General features: G+C 36.1%; 1 protein-coding gene across 1 annotated transcript; it reads right to left on the bottom strand.

Moving 5' to 3' along the window:
* Positions 1 to 869: 869 nt before the first annotated feature.
* On the bottom strand, positions 870 to 26,940 carry jupa (junction plakoglobin a). The gene is made up of 16 exons (XM_051121978.1): positions 26,778 to 26,940; positions 11,481 to 11,535; positions 10,911 to 11,078; positions 10,128 to 10,381; positions 9,766 to 10,004; positions 9,053 to 9,254; positions 8,774 to 8,918; positions 8,096 to 8,199; positions 6,924 to 7,262; positions 6,370 to 6,522; positions 5,261 to 5,380; positions 4,973 to 5,123; positions 4,645 to 4,766; positions 2,229 to 2,268; positions 1,921 to 2,069; positions 870 to 1,816 (listed from the first exon to the last, which is right to left on the bottom strand). Exons 2-15 carry the CDS (start codon positions 11,491 to 11,493, stop codon positions 1,924 to 1,926), a joined length of 2,196 nt encoding a protein of 731 aa, XP_050977935.1. The 5' UTR covers positions 11,494 to 11,535; positions 26,778 to 26,940; the 3' UTR covers positions 870 to 1,816; positions 1,921 to 1,923.
* Positions 26,941 to 27,335: the final 395 nt, after the last annotated feature.

The following is a 27,335-nucleotide window of genomic DNA, read 5'->3' as shown; positions in this document are numbered from 1 at the left end:
CTCTCAACATGGGAACAGGAGAGCTTTTAATCAATAAATGGGGGGGGGGGGGAGTAACTGACGTTAAAAAAAGTAACTTGTCAAAAAAGTATTTTCGCCAGTTAAAAAAAGTAATGCGTTAGTTGGACAATGTAATAATATTACATAACTCACATAACTTGTAATGTGTTACCCTCAAAACTGTGTAGTTTGTGTATATTAAACCTTTACAAAAAAGCTTAAATGCTAAAAAAGTAGGTCATCATAAAGTTTGAGTTTAATTCTTCTTTGAAATAGATTTGGAGAAATTTAGCTTCACAAATTGCATCACTTGCTCACCAGTGGATCCTCTGCAGTGAATGGGTGCCGTCAGAATAAGAGTCCAAACAGCTGATAAAAACAAAAATAATCCACACCAATCCATCAGTTAAACACCTTGTGAAGTAAAAAGCTGTGTTTGTAATCTTTCATTAAGATGTTTTTAACTTTAAAGTGTCCCTTCTGGCCAAAATACAAGTCAATATTCCATCACCATACTTGTAAACATCACTTGTTCAGTGCATATTTCTCTCTTGATTCAGACAGTATGATTTTTTTCACTTCATCACTGATGGACTGTAGTTGTGTGGATTACTTGTGCATTACTGTAATGTTTTTATCAGCTGTTTGGACTTATTCTGACGGCACCCATTCACTGTAAAGGATCCATTGGTGAGCAAGTGATGTAATGCTAAATTTCTCCAAAACTGTTCAGATGGAAAATTAAAACCGTACAATTTTTAGGTAAACTTTTTTTTTTATTTTTTATTAAAACAACTGAAGAAAAATTACTCAGAAAACCTTTAAACACATAAACCCTAATAACTGTCAAAATGAAGTGAGTCACAATGTATTAGATAACATGATTTTATTGAGTTTTTTGGACAAAGTGTGAAGTAAAAACGCTACAAAGAATCCCTTTGTCTGTTCAGGTTGCCTCCTATGAGTTAATATTTGAACAAATGTGAAGCTAGTTTTTAACTTTTAAGGTTTTTAATTGTTTGGTTAAACATTAGTCCCTTTTAATCAACACAGCATTTATTTATCACGCAACTAAAAACAAATCTCCATACACATTGCAATGCGAAACAAACAAAATCACTATTTCCTTGTCTATACATTAAGACAACTTAGCAAAACATAATATATGGAGTGAAACAAAAAAACAAGTGGGAAACGGTTTACATTTAAGAACTCTGGAGATATATGGAGATGCACTGTATTGAGATCTAAGCGCTGTAGGAAATCAACATGTCGGACTCACTTTTCACTCACTAAAGCTGATTGCAGATCAGCTCTCATTGCCCGTCTGACTAAAACCACTGTGAACGAAGCTATAAAGCTGACCTCAGGTCAGTAATTGTGAGATCACTAAATCATTGATCGCGTTTTCCAAAATCTTTAAAACTATAAAAAGCAACGTGATTATCATTATAAAATATTATAATAAAATCTCTTTGGCATAGTTAACCAGTCCTCTTACCAACAATGTATTAATGCACCCATAAGAAACACTAAAATAGAACATTTTCTACAAAAAGACGTGTAAAATGCAACATGCTGTCATCCTTGTAAAGGCAACGTATAGATGTGCTCGATTCTGCCTCTCCCAACACAGTGAGAATTGCATATATTACAGCAGTGTCAGTGTGTTTACTGAGAAATGGACCACAGGCACCCAGCGATGGAAAAAAAAAAAAAAAAAAAAAAAAAAAAAAGAAAGAAAAACTCTGCTAGGAGCTTCTGTCTCTTGTATTTTTCATAACCCTCTTTCAGTAGAGCTCAATTCATCATCAGGCTGTAAAATAAACACAAACACTAAGTTTAATACAGACTTTAGTGCATGAAACCAATCATATTTGAGTCTTTGAATGACAGCTACTGTATTTGAGTAGTACTCACCTGTTAGTAATCATGGTACTGTCTGGCCATGGAGTTGTAATTCATGGGTCCCCCGAAATCCTCTGTCATGTCTTGTTCTAGTGGTATACCCTCCATATGCATACCATCAGGGTATCCTTGATATGCCCCAGGGCCGTAGCCATCGAGATCTGTACGAGACACGGCACAACATTGCAAAAAGTTAGCAATCTGCATAATTCGACGGCCTCTGCAGAACCAATAGTGTGTTATATATTCGTTAGAGACATAACTGACAATCATGGAGATAATTAGCTGCCAAATCCAAAAAAAAGTGACAATATACTAACCGTCTTCAGCAAGAACAGGATCCATCATGGTGTTGTGTGCCTGAAATGTAACAAGGAAATTGTCAAAATCTGTGCTCATGTTTACATTTCTATGATAAATAATCTAATTTGTTGGGATTTTTGTCAACATACTCTCATATATTGTTCGGCTTTAATGTCAGCCTTAAGGTCAACATGAAATCAAACATGGCATTTTTGATTTCATGGCCAATGTATAATAGACATCTAACTGAGCCTAAACAAGTTTAACCAAACAAACTGCGCCTAAAACAGGCAAAATAATAAGCCTATTTATAAACAGTAAAGCATAAATGGATTTAACATTTGAAAAGTTAAAAATAAGTTGTAAATGAAAACATTAACAACTAGAAAATGTTACAAATGTTTGTTTACTTTTTGTTTTAGTTTCATGTTTTTGTACAGTCATAATTTTATGGAAGCCCGTTTCTCCACTGAATAAAAAATAAAAGGTAATTAAAAAGGTAATTTTATCTAATTTTTTTTCTCTTATTTGGGAGAAATAAACTAGCAATTCTGAGAAATTAAGTCAGAATAGCATTAGAAACTCTGACATTTTTCTCAGAACTGTGAGTTTATATCTTGCAATTGTGACTTTATAACCCGCAATTGCGAGTTAAGTAAGAATTGTGAGATGTAAATTCACAATTCTGAGAACATCGGTCTTTTTTCCCCCTCAAAACTGGACTTTATAACTTGCAATTGTGAGTTTATATCTCACAGTTCTAAGGAGACAAAAAAGCTAAAATTGCGAGATATAAACTCCCAATTATATCACGTAATTCTGGGGAAAAAAAGTCAGAATAGTGAGTTTATATTTTGCAGTTCTGACTTTAGAACTCGCAACTGTGTTTATATCACGCAGTTTTGAGAAACAAAAAGTCAGCATTGTGAGTTTCTCAATTCTGACTTTAGCAACTGTTTGTCATACAATTCTGAGAAAAAAAGTCAAAATTGTGAGTTTATATACATCGCAATTCTGAATTTATGACTCACAACTGTGTCATGCAATTCTGAGAAAAAAGTCTGAACTGCCAGATATAAACACACAATTAAATCACGCAATTCTAAAAAAAAGTCAGAATTGTGAGTTTATATCTTGCAATTCTGACTTTATAATTCATAATTGTGTTTATATCACGCAATTCTGAGAAAAGTAACAACTGCGATTTCTAAAGTCAGAATTGTGAGTTTATATATATCGCAATTCTGAATTTATGACTCACAATTGTGAGTGTCATGCAATTCTGAGAAAGAAGTCTGAACTGCCAGATATAAACACACAATTATATCACGCAATTCTAAAAAAAAAAAAAGTCAGAATTGTGAGTTTATATCTTGCAATTCTAACTTTATAATTCACAATTGTGTTTATATCACGCAATTCTGAGAAAAAAGTAACAACTGCGATTTCTAAAGTCAGAATTGCGAGAAATAAACTCAGAATTTTGCCTTTTTTTCTCAGAATTGCATGACAAACTCAGTTGCGAGTTCTAAAGTCAGAATTATGAGTTTATTTCTCGCAATTCTGTTTATATCACACAATTCTGAGAAAAAAAAGGTCAGAATTGTGATTTCCCAATTCTGACTTTAGAACTCGCAACTGTTTATCACATAATTCTGAGAAAAAAAGTCAAAATTCTGAGTTCATATATATCGCAGTTCTGAATTTATAACTTAATAACATATAATATATAACATTTTATAACTCAATTGTGTGTCATGCAATTCTGAGAAAAAAGTCTGAACTGCGAGATATAAAAAAAAGTCACAATTGCAAGTTCTAAAGCCAGAATTGTAAGAAATAAACTCACGATTCAGACTTTTTTTCTCAGAATTATGTGATATAAACACAATAAGTTCTAAAGTCACTTTATTTCTCGCAATTTCAAGTTTATATCATGCAATTCTTAGAAAAAAAAAAGTCTGAATTGTGAGATAAGTCACAATAAGCTTTTTTTAAATTTTTTATTCAGTGGCAGAAATGCGCTTCCATATAAGTTTGTTATAATAACACACTGTTTTGATCTTATTGCTAATTGCAATGGTTACTATTTACTATTTTTAAGTGATTTTTGGTGAATTGTATGAACCACTTTGGGTTTACAATAAAAGCACACTGAACCAACAATTAAAAAAAAATAATCTATTGTACCCAATATTGTGAAAACTGAACTATGAAATGTCCCCATCTTCTCTAAAAAAAATCTAGTCACCTTACTCTAAAGACTCTAAATTTTCACGACCAAATATAATAAAATAATGTGTAAATTTGGTTTTCTTGTAGAATATACTCTGAAATGTCACATTACAGAGGTAAAATGGTTTGCAAATCATGTCCAACATGTTCAAAATAACGCACTAATGTAACCTCCATACCACCAGGGGGCAAACTCACCATCTCCCAAGCAGCAGGGTCATGTTTGAAGAGCGAGTGTGTGAGCTCTACTGATACTCGTTTCTTATAGTCTGGGTTTTTGTCCTCAGAAATTCGGAAGAGAACAGCAGCAGCATAGGTGGCTGAAAGAAAGAAAATACCTTTGTTACACAAGTTTTTGAGTCCAAATTGTTCTTCAGAACTGACATGAATGCATAGCCTTTCAAAAAAAAAAGGTTTCATTCTTGTTCAGTGTCTGTGCCTAGAAAAATCTGGCTATGCTCATACAGTATTTGTATACTACACTGCTGATTATTTTCGCATATTTGGATGTTTCTCTTTCACTCACCGATCCCTTCGTTGCTGGAGTGGAGGAGCTCCATGAGAGGAGCACAGGCTCCTTCCGAATCAATGATCTCAGCCGACTGTTTATCAAGAGCCAGTTCACACAGAACACCAGCTGCCACACGCTTGACGTTATCCAGTGGAGAATACAACAGCTGCAGGGACCGAAACAGATGTCTATTATACACTGACCATGTCAGACAGAGGGCAAAGACTGTACAAACCCATTCTCATACATGTGTATAAAAACACCCATAACACAGCATATCTGTGGAAAGGTTGTAAGAGTTACCTGAACAAACAGAGGAATGGTGTCCATGCTTGCAATGGTGGATTTGTTAATAGGATCTCTGGCCATGATATGCAGAGCACCAGTGCAGCCCTCCACGATCTCCTCCATTCTCACGCCATCCTAAGAAAGAGAGGGGGGAAAAAAGGCATTTTGTTAATATATGAACAAACAGCCAGTACAACCAGTAGATTCAAGTCTCAGAGTTAGTTGAAAGCTGCACTACAAAGAAACCAATTCAAGAGTCATTTGGCTGGGAACTGCACTACATTACCTGTTTTTTATTCACTAAAAAGAATCAACTCTTTAGAGTCATTCATTCAGGAAGTGCACTACACTGGATGAGCTACATGGTTTTGATTTACTAAAAAGAATTCAAGTCTCAGAGTTACACTGGATGAAAGTTTTTGATTCACTAAAAGAAATCAACTCAAGAGTCATTTGGCTGGGAACCACACTACACTACCTACATGTTTTTGATTCACTAAAAAGAATCAAAAAAAATCAGTCATTCATTCAGGAAGTGCACTACACTGGATGAGCTACATGGTTTTGATTCACTAAAAAGAATCAACTCATTAGAGTCATTCGTTCAGGAAGCGCACTACACTGGATGAGCTACATGTTTTTGATTCACTAAAAAGAATCAACTCATTAGAGTCATTTGTTCAAGAACGACAGTACACTGGTTGAGCTACATGGTTTTGATTTACTAAAAAGAATCAACTCATTACAGCCATTCGTTCAGGAACCGCACTACACTGGCTAAACTACATCTTTTTGATTCACTAGAAAGAGTTAACTCATTAGAGTCATTTGATCAGGAACCGCACTATAATGGTTAAGCTACGTGTTTGTGATTCACTAAAAAGAATCAACACATTACAGCCATTTTCTTGGGAACCACACAACACTGGTTGAGCTACATGGTTTTGATTCACTAAACAGTACCAACTCATTAGAGTCATTTGTTTAGGAATTGCACTACACTTACTCTACATGTTTTAGATTCACTTAAAATAGCTGGCTTTTTTTTTTGGTTGGAATAGTTGCCCTTGATTCCTAATCTTCATTGTGCATTTGTGTTACAGCGACAGGTGAGGAATTCATACCTGGTATGTTTGTTGAGCAGATGAACCGTGTTTCTGTGCATCTTGATGAGCTTTTGAAAGCAAAGTGACCAGTTTGGGAATGGCTTCAGCATCTCTCAAAGGAGCCTGATTGGCTGGACAGAGTGCCAGGTTACGGATCAGACCAACCACAGCCTGCGACGAAGACAAACATGGGTCAGCAAAACATGGTTATACTGCACAATAGGAGGCCCAATAAGGATAACTCAAAAATCGTGTTTTTTATTATGTGATCATGTTTTTATTGTGGACCTGCCTATTTTTGAACACTTTCAGTTGTTAAATAAATTAATCAAGGGTGACAAAACCTTTGTAAAATACACCAATTGGTGTCAATATAAAGTCCAAAACCACTATATAGTAAAATGAATCAAAATCGAATAAAAATAAATTGATAAGTGTACCTTTAATTGATTTGATCAATGAGATATTAGAAAAAAGAAAAAAAAGTTTATAAATTAATAAAAGGTTAAAAAGGATACATTTTCTTACTAAGGTACTAATTTGTCAGCTTTCTCTGTCTTTCATTCACTTACCTTAACGACTGGCCAGTAGTATGGTTGATTGAGCAATTTGACAATAGCGGGGATGCCGTAATGCATTCGTACGGCATTCTGTGCAGATTCAGCCTCTGGGTGCCGGCTGGTGAGGTGGCGCAGGGCACAGACAGCTGGTTCGATCACGTCCTGTTTTGAACCGGCCCTCAAGATGGTGTGAATTAGAGCCTCCACGCCGTTACTCTGGGTCACCTGTGTTTTGTTGCGTGTATTGTTGCAGGTGAGGTTGGACAGGATACCTGTGGCACAGGTCAGCATGTTGATGTCATCAGAGGACAGCAGGCCGACCAGCACTTGGAGCAGATTTTCCATTCCGTCCTGCAGGGGGCGAAAGAGTGAGCATGTGTTGCCATCAGTACGTATTACATACAAAGTTTCTGTTGTAAACATGAAAACATGGGTTGTTTTATATATATATTATATTATTATTATTATATTATATATATTTTTTCTTTAAAGGGGACATCCGATGCAAAATTCACTTTTATATGGTGTTTATATGGTGTTTGCATATAAATGTGTCTTAGCAGTAATCTAATCATATTGTCCAATCATAAAAATCCATTCACTACTTTTTTTTAACACCCCAAAAACCTAAATAGTCTTAATTATCAAGCCATTTTGATTTTCCGAGCAGTATGATGTTATACTGCTCAAGCCCCGCCCACGACTGTTCATGGACTGTCCCTTATTAGCATATTCCCGCCCTCAGCCAGTTCTACACTGTCCATTGAGGACACAGTGGATTCGTTTCATTTTTGCTGGTAACGCACCACTGAATACACAAAAAATTAAAGAAAGGGGCGGGGTAAGCAGCAGCTCATTAGCATTTAAAGAGGCATGCACCAAAACGGGTCACTGTTTTTGAGAGCTGTTTTTGACAAAATGAAAAGTGGTTGTTTTACACGACCATTGAGGAATTTTAACCAAAGTATTCTGCAGACCAACGAAGAACCTAAAGAATTAGATAAACTTGTGGAAAATGGGTATCCGATGTCCTCTTTAATACAAACAAAAGTTATTGAAGGGGAACAAAATTCAGTTTTGTTCTCCTTCAGCATGTTAATTTAAAATAAAACTATAGTACTTAATAAGAAGGCCCACTTGGGGGTGTAAAATACAGTTCGATGGTTTTAAATGCATAAATTCACCTGTTTGGTTGCAGCGTCTGACAAGTTTCTCAAGGTCCACAGGCAGTTTTGCATCAGGCGTTGACTAGAGCCGGACAGATGCTTACCAAGAGCTTGCATTCCACCTGAGAGAGAGAAAATGTTAGATACATTTGTGAGTGGCAGTGTTATTGCAGTTAAATAGAACTAAAACCATAAAGATTTTCCTTACTTTTGATAAAATAAACTTTTTTGCTAGATGTATTTCTCATTTTAATTTAGTTTAACTTAGTTTAATGTAATTTAGTTTAATTTAGCTTGTACCAAAATAACTAAAACTGAAATTAAATTTAATAAAAAACTATAGACTTTTTAAAAAAAATAATAATAATAAAAATGACAAAAACAAAAAAATGTCAAAAACTTTCAAACTATTTAAAAAAAAAAAAAAGGAAAATACAAAAATAAAAACTAAATCAAAATATTAAACAACAACAACAACAACAACAACAACAACAAAATATATATAGAATTTTATTTTATTTTTTGCCTGGCGGACAAGAAAAAGGCAACACTACTCACCAGTTTGATAAAAAGCCACAGCAATAATTTATGTCCACAGTGAATTTGTATAATTAAAAGTGTGCTTTAGCAAGCCCAACTTATTAAACACCTTAATTACTATATTTAAAAGAGGTTCAGTTTTTTAATTTGACTTACCAGCATCTACAATAGCAGGTTTGTTACTAGGACAGACAGAGAGCACTTTGAGCACCCGGCTGGTGGTCCAAAGCAGCTTCTCATAGTTGTAAGTCCTCATGATGTTTACTAGACCCTCAGGGCCACTGTTAGCCAGGATAATCAGCTGAGAGACAATTAGACTGACGTTAGTTAACATGACACACCATCAAAATTTAATGAAAACTCTACACACCTTCAAAAGAACATCAACAACTAATACATTTATCTGTATTCTTTTTTTGATAATGAAATAAAGACCTTGCTCTCCTGGTTGCCATAGGAAAGAAGCTGTAGGCAGTCTGTTGTGATGGCCAGGAACTTGGGGTTGCTTTTCTTCAGCAGGGGAACCATCCTCTGCAGACCATCAGCCAGACGCACCGCCATCTTGGCTCCCTCCTGATGCAGAAGCAGGTTGTGCAGGGTGGTGATGGCATAGAAAAGAACTGAATCCATTGGGGAGCTAAAAAAGAAATGGATTGGATGGTTCAGCTCAAGTGCTGGAGAAATTTCCTAAAAAATTAACAATATACATGGTCCTAATAAAGTACATAAAACCCTGAATCCCACATTTGCAATGGAATGCATGCAAACAAATGAGGGAAATCTGTTGTAATGTGCAATAAATGCATTAAGTAATACAGCTTTAGTTAAGGATGAAACATATATGACACATGGAAGGAACAGTTTAAGCCAAAATGTTTTTACAGTTATATTTATGGGCTTTTTACACCTTTATTGTGAGAGGACAGTGGAGAGCTGACAGGAAAGTGCTGGAATGAGAGAGGGGAGCAAGATCGGCAAAGGACCTCGAGGTGGGATTCGAACTCGGGTCGTCGTGAGCGCAATTGCGCTATATGTCGTCGCTCTAACCACAAGGCTATGGGTGTCGTAACATAATTATCCTGTTCAAATGACAACAATAATCTAATTTTCAGGTGAACTAGTATTTTTCTTCAGTATGACTCTTTCACCTCAACATGCGAACCAGAGCTGGAATGCCTCCTGATTTAAAGATGGCGAGCAGCCCCTCGCGCTGGTGCGAAAGGTTGTGCAGGATGCTGGCTGTGGCGCGGGTTGTCTCCATGTCGGACGTGTTCTGCATGGCTCTCACAACAGCGGCCACCATCTGCGGGGACTGCATCAGAGCCCGACGGGAAGCCTCCTTGCGAGTCAGCTGGTTCACGATCATAGCTGCCTTATTCACCACGACCTGAGGTCAAGAGAGAGGGTTAAAGGTCAGGACAAGATGCTATCGTGCTTCTGTATGCTTTTTGGGATTGATTTAGAAATCGAAAAAGCAGAGACTGAATGTTTAATACGAGCAGCGAGGTACCTGGTCGTCATCGTTCAGGAGTTTGGTAAGCTCTGGAATGGCGCGTGTGGCGAGTTCAGCGTCGTCTTGGTAGTTGATGAGATGAATGATGGCGGCTTTGAGCTGCTGGGATGGTTCAGCCAGCTTCTGAACGTTGGTCTGCTGGGATGAATCTATCTGTGTGGAAAGGATGGACGTTCCCTCCATCACTGTCTCAGGAAACATGGCCGCCCTCACGCGCTGAGCACGAGTCATATTGTATTGAGACTCCACGTCTATAGGAAAGAGTGACACAGAGAATTATAAACTAAACTGTTTATTTTGTAAATTTACTATGCTTACTTGGGAGGAAAAGACACACAACTGACACATTCAAGGCCCAGAAAGGTAGTAAGGACATTGTTAAAATAGTCCATGTGACATCAGTGGTTTAACCGTAATGTTACGAAGCTACGAGGATACAAAAAAAAACAAAAATAACGACTTTATTCAACAATTTCCGTGTCAGTCTTTGACTTTCTTGACTTTGACATTCACAAGAGTACCAAGGTTGAATTGTAATCAGTGTACGCCCAAACACAGTGTAATACCGACAACAGCAGCAAGCCCAATGATTGTGTAACTCCATTATTGTTACGCGCCAAATCGCGGTATGAAACTGCGGACATGAAAAACAACCTGCAGCAACAAAGTAGCCCAATTACGTGAGAGAACCACGGACTTAGCAACACTGTTCCTGGGGGTAAAATTCACGTTTTTTTGGTGGAGTTCCCCTGGTAAGAACATATATGATGTGTTTTTTACCTGCAGGGTTCTCTGTGACTGTAGTGGTGTAGGTGAATTTCTTGGTGCTGTACTCTGTTCCATCATCATCTGAGCGAACCGTAGTGGCTCCTGACTGGATGCCTGAGTCTGTCCCGTAATACGACTGCTGCCACTCTGTGACCTTCACCGAGCCTGGGGCCTCTGCCACTGATACACACATACAACAAGAGTTTAAAATTATCTATTGCTTCGGTTTCATCGAAACCATATAAAACACCCACTAAAGTTAGTCTTGCAATCACGCAAACATCATGAAACATGAAGAACAGAAGAGAGACAGCCTCAAAGCTAATAAACATGGATTACAAAGCACAAAAAACATCTTTCATTTGAAAGAACTATTAAATTGACTGGGCATTTTATTAGGGATGCACAATGTATTAGTACTATATCAATTATCAGAAAATATTAGAGATTTTTCAGTATCAGTTGAAACTGGATATTAGACATTTAGTTTTTACACACACTTTTTTCCCCATAAACTAAAACTCAATTAAAGTTAATCTTTAAATCATTACTTAAATCACTGTAACGACTGCATGTACTTACAGTGCATTTCCATTTTGGCCTCCTGGACTTAAACCACACAGTTTAAAAGTAAAACCTGCAAAACAAAAACACATTCACAGATTAAACAAATATTAAAACGGACTTCAAACATTAAAAATGTAATTAAGTTCTGTTGCAATATGTTATAGATCACAAAGACAAAAAACACCATTAGAAACTGAAGTTCAAACAAATACAAGCAATTGAAACTGGTGCAGAGGATCATGGGAGAAGTGGAGAAGCAGGGAGGGAGGGGGTTAGCAGTGACGAGGGAATGTCAGCTGTACTTTTTGACCCTTGGCTTCTCAAACAAGGCGTGATCTAATGCTTCATTGCAAGAACAACCTCACAAAACCGGTTTTGCGTGTTTCAACATTTACACACCCCTACACACCAAACCCCTCGCCTTTCTCCAGCTCTCACACATTGAAACACAACTACAATGTCCATTTCAGAAAAAAGCTCATTATTGCTTCTTAAAATCGATTCCTAACTTAAAACAAGGCAATAATAAAACCTTATTCTCAAAATAAGCAAGAACAGACCAAACGTATTTGGCCCCCATAACGATTTCTCCTTTCATTTTCTCCTTTCACCATGTACTCCTCCTCATACGTTATCAATTATTTCTCTCTTCCCCTCCTTTAGGTAATCTACAGTACATCTTTCATTTCTCTTGCTCTTTTTATAGCACATTCTGACTGTCTAACCAAAACCTTTCAACTCCAGAAAAGAAGAAGAGCATTTATCAGACAGCCTATTTAGACTTCTTGATTTTTTTATTAAACAGATTGCTCTGCGAATTGGTATAAACATTCCATTACCACTTGTCCACATAAATGTGCATTCATAAAACAGACATAAATCATCAGATCTACTATTCCTGTATTATATGCAAATACCAGTTTGATTAAGTGAATAAAAAGCCTAACTTTGTTCATCATTTAAATTATATTGTAAAAATTATATTTAAAAATTGTACATGTATATACACACAAACTGAATACTAACTGTAAGATTGCTAGATAAATCGATAGATAACAATCCTAAAAGAGGTGGTCTCAGGAATGAACAACCTGAATGACTGATTAGAGCAGCCAATCAGCACCAGCAAAATCTTTGTGCAATGCAACAGATAAATTATAAAACATTAGTATGAATTAACCAAACACCTAAATGCACAGTGAAGTGGTTTGATGGATTCATTCCAATAAACTTTTCAAAATGCACATGATCAGACACATTCCCCAAACAGCAGGAACCCCTAGCCACAGCCCTACAACCAATTGTGTGATGAAGTGAAAGTTGCATTTTAGACTGACTATGAAAAGTACATGTGCTGCACTTTACAGAACATCATGAGAACAGGCTAAACACATATTTTGGATGCCTTACATGTCGACACTCGAAGAGAGTGCGAACACACGCACATGTGGTGTGTGCGCGGCTGTGCTGCCACTAAGAAGAGAGTTTTTTAGCAAACATTTTCTTGAAACCGCACAACAGCAATACTAAGCAGATGTCTCTTGGTTTGCAAAGCTTGTGGCTGTTTATTCATGCCAAAAAGCCTCATGCTGACACAAATAGTCTTTTTGCTGAAACAGTCACAACACTGGTTCTTTGGAGTTATTTATTCAGCTAGTTTTTCTTAGGGATTTGCTTATAAAGGTCCTACGAGTTTAACTTCTTTCACTACGGCAATGGTATCAGGACACACCTAGCTGGGTGTAACCAAGTCAAAAACCTGTCAAAACACGTAAAACGCAACACGCCGCGACTTCTGCCAGCCCTGCAGGTGAACGATAGCAAGTGTCTGTGTGAACACTGGGTGTGGGTGTTTTCTCAAGCTCCCTGTCTAGTGAGCTCAAGAATCACATTTACACACCCACTTTGGTATGTCCGTACACTGTACCGCAATTTAAAACAAAAAAAACAATAAAACATAGCAGATTATGACAGATTAGGTAAAATACCTTTCAAGATCAGCTTTACACCTTACTGATTTTGGTCGTGGTCCAAACAATTACAGGTAGCAATTTTAACTATCGCATACTTGGATGCAGACACAAGGGGTGTTTTAAAGGGTGAGGTCAATCACACAATTACAATGACACACCCAAATAACACTACATGAAAAATCGTACAGATTTACACCTGAACGAACACGAGGCATGTATAAGTCCAGAGGTGGGCTCTTAATTCGAGACAGTTAGCAATAGAAAACAAAATTAAATGTGTTCAGAGTTTGTAACACCACAGAAAAATGTATTATTAACCACCCAGCCAAATTTGAATGATAAACAGCCAAGTAAATAAAATAATTTACTCAAATCTTTAAAAAAATAAACAGTATATTCTGCTTTTAAGGGCTGAGGGTGTGTCCGTTGGCTCCTCTGAGGCCACGACCACTCACGGGAAAGCTTCCTCCTCTCTTAACTGTCAAATACCGCTACAACCTGCATGGATACATCCTCTAATTGGATTTACAACAGGTAATATACATGTACATGATGAAGGTATAGCTAGCTAGCAAACTGTAGGCTGTAGTAACCAATGGTGATGACAGATTTCAAGTGTTGTCAACTCAAAATCCTAATTAAAACAGGTCACAGGTCTTTATTTTTACGTGATTGGCTGTGCAAGCAGTTTTGCCTGGCAACAAGAGAACTAATGCAGTGATTGGTAGATAATTAGAAAAGGCAGCATCTTCACTTAACAGTTTGACTTCATTTCCTATAAAAGTTCTTGTAGAGGCTTAACAGCAGTTTAGATGTTACTTTAACTTTAAAAATTAAAGTTTGCTTTAGTTGGGCTCTTGACCCTTGCTTTTTTTTTTAAGCATTAGTTTTACTAATTAGGTTACTTTAATTTTGTCTTTCTGGATAAATAAGCTTTCCATTGTTGCATTGGTTTGTTAGGATAGGACAATATTTGGCTGAGATATAACTATTTGAAAATCTGGAATCTGAGGGTGCAGAAAATAAATAAATCACAAAATATCTACATGGAACATCTTTAATTAATATCCTAATGATTTTTGGTATAAAAGAAAAATCGATGGACAACAAATTAATATGAACAACAAATTAAGTGAACCTAAGTAGTGTGTACAACGGCACTAAGTTGAGTAAACTTAAACATACAAGTTTTAGGACAACAATTAATTCAATTGAGGGAACGATTTTACTCAATCAGTTGTGTTGAGTCAACTTATTAGGGTTTTCAGCATAGCAATTATCCAAAACACTCAATCAACCACACAGGAATATTAAAATCCACTAGAACTGCATATCAACACCTAGCAACCACACAGCAATCCTGAAGTCCAATCAGAATGCCTCTGCAAAAACACAGCAACCACTTAGGACACCCAAACGACAAGCTAGCAATGCTAAAATCCACTCAAAATACCTCAGCAAATGCATAGCAACCAGCTAACAACCACTAAGAACACCCTAAAGGGAAAGATGTCACCAAATAAGGAAGTCTTCTTTCACTGTTGCAAGTTAACATTGTTAAAGACAGAAAAACAAAATCAACACAATATCTAGTATGATATGATTGATGAACCATTGATTTACTGCTGATATGTGGCGTGTACTGATGTCTCTACTTTGGACTTCACACACAGATGGGATGAAGATAGTTAATGAGTAAAAGTTTATTACTGTGCATTCGATTTCACACGGAGAAGAGCAAGCAATGAATGTCACACGCCCTTCAGAATTATCACCCACCCCCACCTGCCCCACCTACTGTCCCTGCCTAACAGATACAGCGCCTCTGTCAGCTCATGAGGGTATGATGTGTTTGACTCATACTGTGAGGAATCAGAACGGGTTGTGGATATGACACAGCCCAGAAATGATTCCCAAAACTCTAATCCAGGTGTGAGATTCCACACCAGTCCACGGTGTGCTTACTTGCACTACTCTCCCAACCATTTTCTCTTACACACACCCTCTCAATGACTTCCTGTCATGTACAGTCATATATTTACAAAATCATGCCCAACAGTGACCATGTGAACACTTGGTTGTGATGTATTTTTTTTTCCATTTGTTTGCTTCATTAACCAAACCAACTCGGAAATTAATTACAAAAATTTAAACATTGGTTTCAAAAATTTAAATAATAAATTTACTAAATATAAATTGAAGCATTGCACATTGAATAATCAAATCAGAAGTAACAAATAAGAGTAAAAACTGAAACTGAAATAGCTCAAAATGCTAGAAGTTAGGCATCACAACATTATAAAATAAGAACCATGTGATTTTGGGATTTGCTAAAGATTACATCTACAATGTTCTAAATTTTTAAAAGATCGACATTAAGCGAGCATTGAATGATGACAAATTAATCCAAATGTAAAAAAATGTGTGGAGTACGCACAATTACATATCCAGTACTGACCAATAACCAATATTTTGCCAGTAAATCTTATCTACGTTAGAAATTATGGTATAATATATAATTAAAAATATATATATATATTTATATATAATTTTTTTAATATGTTAAGTAAAGAATCAGATTATTCCACTCTTTTATTTTGATTGACCAGTATCATGTTGGAGTCTTCGCTGGAAAAAGTTTCACTCAGAAACTGTTAGCAAATTTCACAAACATTTACAAAGTAATGTCATACTGAATTAAATGTGAAATTAAGCAGAAAGACTGAAATAGTTGGACTATTTTCATGTAAAACGTCAATAATCATTTATTTCGCTTTTTTTTAAAGATTAGTTCACTTCCAGAATAAAAATTTCCTGATAATTCACTTACCCCTGTGTCATTCAAGATGTTCATGTCTTTCTTTCTTTAGTTGAAAATAAATTAAAAATTTTAAGGAAAACATTCCAGGATTTTTCTCCATATAGTGGACTTCTATGGTGGCCAACAGGTTGAAGGTCCAAACTGCAGTTTCAATTCAGCTTCAAAGGGCTCTACATGATCACAGCTGAAGAATAAGAGTCTTATCTAGTAAAACGATTGGTCATTTTCCCCAAAAAAAAAAAAAAAAAAAAAAAAAATTATATATACGTTTTTACCACAAGTGCTCTGAGATGCACACGCGCATCTTTACGCATTGCGTAATCACGTTGGAAAAGTCGTTCATTTTTCATCCGTGTACTTCGGTTCAAAAAGGTAGGGTAGACTCTAACGAAAAACTCCATCTCATTTTCTTTTCCAACTTCAAAATAGTCCAACATCATTCTTTTACCTTTTTTTTGTAAAGACCATTTGACTTTCTTTGCACGTTCGCTTTGTAAACACTGGGTCTGTACTTCCACCTACGTCACACATGACCTTTCCAACATGATTGTGTAATGTGTGAGGTCGAGCTAGTGCAAGACAAGTATTTGTGGTTAAAAAGTACAAAAATGTTTTTTTTTTTTTTTAAATGACCGATCGTTTTGCTAGACAAGTCCCTTAGTTAGTCCTCAGATGGGATTGTGTAGAGACCTTTGAAGCTGCATTGAAACTGCACTTTGGACCTTAAACCCATTGACTCCCATTGAAGTCCACTATATGGAGAAAAATCCTGGAATGTTTTCCTCAGATACCTTAATTTCTGGAAGTGAACTAATACTTTAAGTTTTATTTACAACTTGAAAAACAACAACCAAAAAAAAAAAAAAATAAAAATAAAAAAAAAAATCACGTTTTCAGTAAACGTGTTTGATGACATGCAAATCTTGATGCTTTGGCTTCTTTTGGAATAATATATACACACACACAAAGTGACTGCCTAAATTTAGAATCTTAAAACACGTGTTACTCAATAGCAACTTCTTGTTTGCAGAACCCTACTGTATCCTTTTTAGGTTATGCACACATAATCCCAAAATTGTTTTTCTCAATCACTCACATGTCTCGCTCTCACATGACCTGACGGCTAAAGAATGTCAGAATCAGATGTGCTGATGGTGCTTATTCACAGAACAATACTGAGCACTGACACTCCAGTCGCCATAATCTCTCTCTCACTACCCTGCCCTCGGGACAGACAGGGAGTGCCGCTGATATGACTCAGGTGTGTGTGGTCTTCTGCTCTGAGACAACTTCTTTTATGATATATGAAGCTTGTCAGTAGTGTTGCAGAATTGATAAGGTGTGTCAATGCTATGACACTAATTTCTATCAACGCATTAATTAAAATGTAATTCATACATGCAAAGATTAAAATTTCTAAATTGAAATTATTTTATATTTTGTATCTTATATATTTTATCTTCTACTGCCATTATAAAGTGGATTTCATCTTTAATCTTATATTTATTATGGTATTTTTACTTAGTTGGTGCTTATTATAATGCTTTTTATTGTGGTGGTCTACAAAAATACATTTTAGTATTATTCAGTTTTACTTCAAAAATGTCTAGGTTTGATATAACTGTCCTAATCTCATCATGAGCAAAAATGTCTAATTATAAAAGAACGAAATTATTAAAAAGTAGTTTGACAATCTTCTATCATTATCATCATTATAGAGTGGTCAATAAGTTTCTTAACATTTCAGTTTCAAACTTACATGTTTTTAAAGTCTTAGAGTTGTAAATAAATATTTGTGTAAAATTGTAGAGTTTTTCAAAATCATATGAAACCAGCATTAATACAAAGAAATGTCTAAAAGTTCATTTCTAGGAGCAGTCAGGTTTATTTTAATTAACTTAAATGAGTGGTTTATTATTTTTCTTTACTATAAAGACAAACATCTTCTATGAACATACGGCTCATCATAATATCACAGTATACTCAGTCTGCGGTCAGGCTTTATTTTTACAGTGACCATAATGAGCCATTACCACATTTACATCTGAATTACTGCCAGAAAGCAGCCATTTTGGTTTTAGAGTCAGTCTCCAGAGATTATACAGCTGCTATGCCTCATAGTTTTAATTCAGTAGTATGAAATCCAAAGCCACCCACACAGTAGAAGACACCCCCCACACACACACACACACACACACACACTGTTAATGACTTTGTGACCTGGCAGCTACCAGCTGAGCCCATACTGCTAAGAGCCTGCTGTGTCTGAGATCTCCCCAGACGCTCAGCTTGCTTCCGCCGGAGACAGCAAGTGGGCGAGCAGGTGGTCTGCACTGGCTCGGGCCCGCGGGTTTCTTTAACCCCAGATGAAATGCACACACACAGGCTTCTCCAAATGCAGATCCATCAACCAGCACATCCAATTACACAGTTATCATAGCAGGTCAAATGAACCCGGCGAGTTACAGCTAATGTACATATCTGACTACAGCTGCACACCCTCAGAATAATGGATAGCTATTAGAGAGGAGTATTTGCAAGGCGTCAGTTTTTGTATATCCTACAACAGAAATTTATCACAGAATAATATATTGCTTTTATAGCTTTGCTAATGCAACGCATCACAAAATATAAATAAATGCCTTTTAAATTTCCTATCCTATTATGTTCCTGAAGCTAAAATTGTTTAAATTAAACAATTCTCGTTGTGTTTTCAGTTAGCTTTTGGTTAGCAAGCTAACATTATAGCCTGTTAGCTTAGCATAGCACTAACTAGTTACGTATTTCTTAACTAAAGAAGTGACTCTGGACCACAAAACCAGTCATAACTAGCCCTGGTATATTTGTAGCGATAGCCAACAATACATTATTAACAAAATTATCTTTTATGCCAAAAATCATTAGGATATTAAGTAAAGATCATGTTCCAAGAAGATACTTGTAAGTTTCCTGCCGTAAATATATCAAAACTTAATTTTTGAATGGCATGCATTGTTAAGAACTTAATTTGGACAACTATAAAGGCGATTTTCTAATTATTATGATTTTTTGCACCCTCAGATTTCAGATTCCAGATATTGTCCTATCCGAACAAACCATACATCAATGGAAAGCTTGTTCAGTCAACAACAATTTCCATAAATTGACCCTTATGACTGGTTTTGTGGTCCAGGGTCACAAATGTGTATTGTGCTATCTGTTGTGCCGTAGTAAATTCTTCTTGTGCCTTAGAAATATTTGTTTTGCTCTCAGAGTAAATAATATCGAATTTATCAGCTCATCTCGCTTTTTTGTTTTTTCACTCTGGATGTTTACAGACCCCTGTAGAAAATAGTTTTGACTCCAAATGCATTAAAATTGCCTCGGCACCCCGGTATTCAACTTTAAATTCTTCATAAGCAAAATTTCCAGTGCACTAGTAAGGTTTAATCAACTGCTTTAATTAACATTTTCTTCTCGTGGCCAATCAACACAAAACTATGCATATTTAGCTAATGCTGCACAGCACTGCAAGTTAATTATGAGATGAATACATAATCACGACTACTTCGCAGCAGTAGGTAAACTCATCTTGAAGCAGCTGGTGTAACACCACAGTGAGATAGTGAGATATCCAGACATGTATGAACAGGTTGCGATATTTTAGCCTCAAGCTAAACCCTCAGCACCATTAAATGACATGCACATCGAAAAGAAAGTGATAGCATGATGGATAACAAGTATGCATATTTGAAATATGCATAACTGCACATTAATAAGTCATAAGGACCAAACAGAGCATAAGGAGGATCTAGAGACATAAGCGTGCACTGCAATTTTGTGTGCAGTTTTAAATGCTCCAGCTCTTTAAAGTCATTTTAAATCATTAATAGTTATCGTTCTTGCTGTGAATGGGCCTTAAAGAGATAGTTCACCCAAAAATGAAAATTACCCCATGATTTACTCACTCTTAAATCATCCTAAGTGTATATGACCTCCGTCTTTCTGACGAATACAATTGGAGTTATATTAGCATCCATCCATCATAAAAAGTACTCCACATGGATTCGGAGGGGTTAATAAAGGTCAGCTGAAGCAATTCAATGCATTTGTGGATTATAAAGTTTTAAACATGGACATTTTTCTTACACAAATGCATTGATTCACTTCAGAAGGCCTTTATTAACCCCTCAGAGCTGTGTGGAGTACTTTTCATGATGGATGAATGCACTTTTTTGGACCTTCACTGCCATTATAAAGCTTAGAAGAGCCAGGACATTTTTATTATAACTCCGATTGTAAATCATCTAAAAGAAGAAAGGCATAAATCGAGTAAATCATGTTGTATTTTTTATTTATGGGTGAACTATCCCTTTAAAAGTAGTTTGTAAAAGTCTATTTTTAATTTGAACAATTCTAAAAGCAATTTCAAAGACAATATGAGCATTTAAACAATACAGGTCTAGCACTGAATGCTGCAGATTCTCCATTCTCCATTCTCCACAATCACATGGTTTAAAAGCTGGTCATGGGTGTCACTTGCAATAAGTGCTTAGATTAGCACAGACAGGAAGAGACAGGGCATTAGCAAGCACTGCCTGTCTGCTTGATGCATTCTTGTGTCTCCATTCAGTTCGATGTGATAGATTGAGAGATATGCGATAGGAGCAGCGAGTACGTCTAATTTCCAGCATCATGTAAAAATTTCAAACGTCCACCATCCCATAATCCCTCTTCTGTTTTAGGCCAGCTGAGATAAAAGAGGTCATTCCATCTGAATGTAGCGCTTGACTGAATGTGGGCAGCTGTGTGACTGCCTGTGGCTTGATGGACTACCAGTAACAATTCATGTTATTGTAAGACGTTTCTCGTCTGAGTCATTAGCAAAGGCACTTAACGGTAAGTGGGGCGTTATCTGAGACAGAGTCAGAGTTTCTGACATTTACCAACATTTTGAGGACTAAGTTTTAACCATCCACCCCTCCTGGTTTTTGAAACGCATCATTTTAAATAGTAGGAAGACAATTCATCAAGGTATCTGTGATTCTCATAAATGTCGTCATCCCAGATCATTGTGCAATGTCTTCCTTATAAAGGAGGAAAGCTACTTCATCATAGATATGCATGAGTTTGTAAAGCACAACTGAGCCAATGTGACAGTTGTTGAATATTTCATCAGTCTGAGATGTCCTGAAGGAAACCTTGCTGGTTCTGCATAAATCTAAAAAGATTTGAAGGAACACTACAGTATCCTGGAACAAGTTAAACTCGGGAAGACAATCTGGTTAATATTTGACGGGAGAAAAGACTGAATTAGGCTATTACCTTATGAAAAGTCAGAGTACAACTAGTCTTGAACTAGAATAACATATTGGTTACCGGGTTTAAGGGTTTAAAAGGGTTTAAGCATAAAAATGGATTGTTGTTTTTTTCCAAAAATAAAATAAAAAATTAAAAAGTTTTCTGTTTAATTTAATTGCATTTTTGTTTTTGTTTTTTTCTGAGCAAAAAATAAATATCATACATTTTCCCTAATTTACAGAAGAAACACTAAAATGTCATTCAGTGTGACATATTAAAAGATTAATTACTTTCACCCCAAATACTAATTAGTTGTAATTCTACATTTTAAAAATTTGCCACTATCCTAGGCTTTGCCCATTTGTCAGTAAGATTGTTTTTACTCATTTAAAACAATAACATTTTAAATGCTCCCTTATTCTTTTATATATTTTAATATGTACAAGTCAGAATAAGCATGTTGTTTGGTTTGAATTTTTACATAAATATTGTGTTACACTGAATGACAATGTAACATTATTTCAACCAAATTTTGACATTTTATTCTCTAAAAACATATCTGGAACATACATACATACATACATACATATATATATAAAATTTTTACTAATTTACTTTTTTTTTTTAACACATACATAAAATATATGTCCAGGTGGGAATATGTAAAAATTACAAAAGCAAATGCAGAAATTTAAAACATTGTAATTGTTATATATTACAATGTTGTGATGCATATTTACTTGTAGCATTTCAAATTAGTGGTCTTGGTTAGTAAGTTCATGAAACTTATTTAGATTAAACATTTTAATCAAACTAATCACTGTCAGCCATTTAGTAGTTTTTGGCCATGAATATAAACTACGATACTTAACCAGCTTTTCCATATCAGCCAGAATTTTAATAGCGGTTAATGCTTAATTATTATGATATAATTAGAACATCTTTAACCCTTTAGGTGTTGTGACTTGCTGGTACAATCCTGTTATCTACTAATCCCTAAGGTTGTGGGCTTGAAAAGGTTGTTGTATCTTTCATACAGGTTATTTCAACTTATAAGGGTCAACTGAGAACAAAAACACTATAGGAATGTTTTTTGCTACCAAATAGAATTAAGCGGAGACCCTTTTAGAATGATTATTTATTACCCTGAGATTGTCTCTCTTGTGTGCGAAAATTCCCTGAACGGCCCCTTTCTCCACCTCTCCCTGGTTACACCTCCCTAGCCCTGATTTAAGGAGTGGAGATGTTCTGTCGTGATGATACATGCCCGGAACCTCCCACAACTTTTGACTCATGTTGAGCAAAAGCTGCTCCCTTCTTCACGAGAACAGTGGTCTTGAAACATCAACGTTTAACATGTTATTTTTTTTTATATCACACCCAGAACATCATCCAAATGCTTTGTTAAACCGATCAAATCACACTTAATTTACACGCTTCGAACTTCCCTTCTAGAGTTTGCAACTTCCTTTTACTAGCTATCAGCACAGGAACATTTAATTATTCATGTTATGCAGTGTTAAACTCACTTTTCTCACTCTGTCTGTCAGGATATGAGAATCTGAGGTTAGTTTTATATCGAGTGGATTTCAACTCCTTGAATTCCACTCAATATAAAAAACAAAGGGGAGGGTATAGAGGGCCTATTATGCTCCTTTGTGACTGCTCAGTGTTAATTCAGGAGGTCTGTGCTGCTGTCAGAGTGTTTACTGACATCTGAGGAGAGCTTTGTTAATATTTCATGAGAACTGAGCTGACCGCACAGAGCATGGAAAAGATATCAGGGTGCAAAAAGATCTTGGAGAGGTAATTAAGTGAGAATCATACTTGAATGCTACTCAATATATCAGGCAGAATAACAAGACAGATTCACATCTGTCTACACCAGCGCACGATGATATTCAGTTTATTATGAGCACAGCAGAAGTTTTGTTCTCTGCCACTTTAAATGCTCCAGCTTTTTAAATTCAGACAAATTTTGTGCTGAATGTTTTTATTATTTGTCAGCTGGAACATTTTTTTTCAAATGATATTGTTCCTCTGTGTCGTTATCAGTATAGTTGTGTCGTGGACGTCCCTATTTTCATACTATGAAATGATTATTAAAAGTTTACTGAGCCCCGCGGGGGCAGGACATATTTTCGTTGGCCGTAACACAAAAACAAGCCAGCCTTTTAGCTCTTCCGGGTCCATTGTCCTGAAGTCAAGGGGTTTTTTTGAAAGAGTTTTTAGTCAAAAGCCTTAAATAAAGCCTGTGGTATTACAAGCTCAAGATATTTTTCATGTTTATTCTATGATGTGAAATACAACAGTAATACTTACAATTTTATATATCAAGTGGCTAAATGGGGCTACAGAGGTTGCGGTGACATTAATCGTCACCACACCAAACAGGTAAACTCATCTACTAACTAGTCTACTTTTTTAGCATTATTAAGTTTATAATCATACTCTGGCAAACTCTTATAACTCAAACTTTCAGGGTCAATGTTTTTAATGAAAGACTGAAAGGTCACGTGGTGTACTTTAGCTTTTTACTTCCGGCGATTGAATTCACGCTTCCCAATTGATAACATTTGTTAGTTACTGAGGAGTTTTGTTGCTCACAGAGCTGTTAAATTCCAGATTGGACATCCAAAATATGTCATCGCTCCAGCGCTTTACAGTCAACGTTATCGTCCTTAGTGTGAACGGCCGGCCCTTGACAGCAAGTTTCAGGTTTATAACACTATTAATGTCAAAAAGTCCTAAAGAACAATTGTCTTGGCCCTGTACAGATTATAAAACCATCAGACCATCTTATCCATCTCAGCCAGCTGGTCATTCACTACAGATTTCATATAGCTGCAGACTCCACGTTCATTAAAGATACATTGCACATTAGGGATTATGGAGAGAGTGTGTAAAGGAACACTCTGTGTTGTGTATGCTGGAGCTATAAAATGCTATAGAAATGAATTATACAGAAAGGTAAAGCGATAGAGAGAGAGAGAAATAAAGATAAGATGCTAACTGATCTGACAAAACCATAAAATGCAAGCAAACATGACATCCCGGGCGAATGGTGCTTATGGGTAATCTCCTTTACCCCCTCTGAAAGTGTATTTATGAAGAGGGGATCACGCTGCCCCTTGCTGTCCTAATGTAGGACAATATCAGGGATTTGTGCCTGTAGGGAGATTAACGGCTATGTGTGAGCCCAAATGCTGTAAATCTCATCCTAAAACCAACGCCAGTCAGTCGGTAAAGCAACCAGCTGGCCTCTGACTGCACTACTAATGTGGACAACTCGGGAACTTCCATAAAGAGCAAATGCCACATCCTGTCTGTGTTAATATCTACTACGTTTGACCCATAAAAATATAAATAGACCGTCATATGGTCTTTCGTCTGTCCATATTTGATGTAAGTGAGCAAAAAATGTGTTAGGGCATGTTGATGCCATCCAAAATCCAAATTAAATTCAATTGGCCCAAAACGGCTCCCTAAATCCATGTCATTAAATTCTGTGTAATTTCCTTGCTTCTTTAAGAGATAAACCACTCACAGAGGACACAACAACTTTTTGCTTCCTTGCTAACCAGACAAACAGGAAAGGGCGTATCTTAAGGAACGTTATTTCCTCCGAGGCAGATTAAAAACATTATTTCTTTGACACTTTGTAAACACTCAAGACTACTTAAGTCGAAACTTAATTATGAGAAAAATCTGATTGTATCGTGTCTCTTTAGAATGAAAGTGATAGCGATAATTCAGCTTTTTGTAGCTGTGCTCATTGTTGGGAAGTAAATAAACATGGTACAGCCCCACCCAGGCACATGCATTCATGTAAGACCCTGACTAACAATGTAAAAGACAGAGGTGTTAATAACTTATGAGTTAGACATGTTAAATTAACTCGTTTTTCTTTATAAACTTCTTTACATTTGACTACACCAGGCTTTAAAACACACTTCAGTTTCACTATTCACTTAATACCCTGCAAGGTGTTACAGGTGTGGCAACAGGCCAGCATTCAAAACATGCTAGTTTTGTCAAAACCAGTGGTTATATATCAATAGTACACATCAATATCATCTGTTTGAGTTACTTTGTATAATGTCACAAAATAATCAGATGCAAAACCCCTTTCCAGGAAGACGAATATCTCTTAAAGGGATAGTTATTCCAAATCTTTCACGTTTTATATCTTCTATAAAGTAAAACAAAAAGAGCTGGTATACTTTGTACACATAAGTTAACAACATGCTAACAAACTGTTTCAATAAATACAGAACATAACTCATCTTTGCATGAGGAAAAGAGCAACAGCTGCTTTATCGCTGTTTTTATTCGACAGTTAGTCAAAATGTAAATGCTGTCATTATTTATCAAGTTAAAATAGATTTAAGCATAAAAATATTTTGTTTAAAATGTTTTAGGATAGTGGACGCTTAGCTTGCAGGCGCTAGAGGCGCTAAAAGCAAAAAAAAAAAAAAAAAAAAAAAAAAAAAAAAAAAATTTCAGCAAGACGAAGAGATTGAGAAAAGAAAATTATTTGCAGAAATTATTTTAAAAAGTTGATCCTATACCTCCAACCCTGAAATTTACACACTTCTTCTTTTTTATATATATATATTTTCATTTAATAAAGACGAATGGTAACCTTTGTGTTGCACACAAGAAAAAAAAGTCAGGTTTTGAACATTAGGGTGAGTTAAAACAGAATTTTAACCACTCCATGAACCACTCCTTCTAGTCTATCATATGTACTTTAATGTTCAATTTATTGTTTATTTGTAAAATTGTGAGTAGGCCTAACATTAGCCTATTACGTATGTTTAATATCAACAGTTGACATTTGCGAATGTGCGGGAGGTTTTGCTTGTGTTTCTTTGTTGGGTGTAAACACACCCGCCTAACTTACATACAGCTGAATGTTTATAAACTCCTCTGTTTACGATTAAAAAGCAAACATGTAGCGAAATAAATGCCTTTAAAGTTTAGATCAGCTGTAACCCGACACACGGAAGTAAGAGCGAGTATCGCACAGGTAGGTAAACCAACACCGACAACCCAGATCACCACAATACGACACTTTCCCAAGAGACTATCTACGACTAAATGGCAGCTTTATAGGGTCGATGTTATAGACTGGATAAAAACCGAATAAAGTTAATATAACTACGAAGGCACAAAAACAAAAAACCGTCTTCTTTATTAAATATACACATATAATAAAACAAAATTTGAGTTTACCTTTAAACGCTCGTCTCCAAATAATGCTGCTGACAGCGATCCAAGAGTCCTTTAGTTTTCCCAACCGCACAGAGTTCCTGGGAGTGCGACACTTTCTCTCGCATTCAGATGAGGCTGAACAATGTGCGTTGGGGAGAGGGCAAAGTCTCCTCCAGAGCTCCGCCCCCGATACTATACGAGTCCCGCACCACACCCAAGCCCACACCTCCGCACTCTCCCTGTCACTTACGGATAAATACACACACACAAAAAAATACTTAAAATCTGATTGTTTTAAGATCACCATGGCGTATAAATAATATGCAACACATACGAGTTTTGAAACTTGCTTAAGGTGTCAATTTCATTATAAAAGAATAAAAAACAAAACACCTCTGGGCCCTTACACTTAGTGACGTCACTGATCGGTACTAATTTTTTTTTTTTACATAGGCCTACAATATTGTCAAAATATCAGTACACTCAGAAATCATATTGGGAAAGGGTTTTAGTAATGTTAATTAATATACAATAAAAGTATATGATATCAAATTAAAAATATATGAAGAGTTCAGATGC

The sequence above is a fragment of the Labeo rohita genome, chromosome 11 (assembly GCF_022985175.1).
Source record: "Labeo rohita strain BAU-BD-2019 chromosome 11, IGBB_LRoh.1.0, whole genome shotgun sequence".
Taxonomy (NCBI): domain Eukaryota; kingdom Metazoa; phylum Chordata; class Actinopteri; order Cypriniformes; family Cyprinidae; genus Labeo; species Labeo rohita.
The sequence above is the reverse complement of the archived record's forward strand: the minus strand, read 5'-3'. Positions and strand labels throughout refer to the sequence as shown.

Excerpts from the sequence above, each read along its gene's own strand:
- jupa (XM_051121978.1), bottom strand. Across the intron at positions 7,263-8,095 it reads CAGACGCTGCAACCAAACAG|GACGGAATGGAAAATCTGCT; the intron begins GTGAATTTATGC and ends CGCCCCCTGCAG. Across the intron at positions 5,381-6,369 it reads CTGCTCAACAAACATACCAG|GATGGCGTGAGAATGGAGGA; the intron begins GTATGAATTCCT and ends TCTCTTTCTTAG.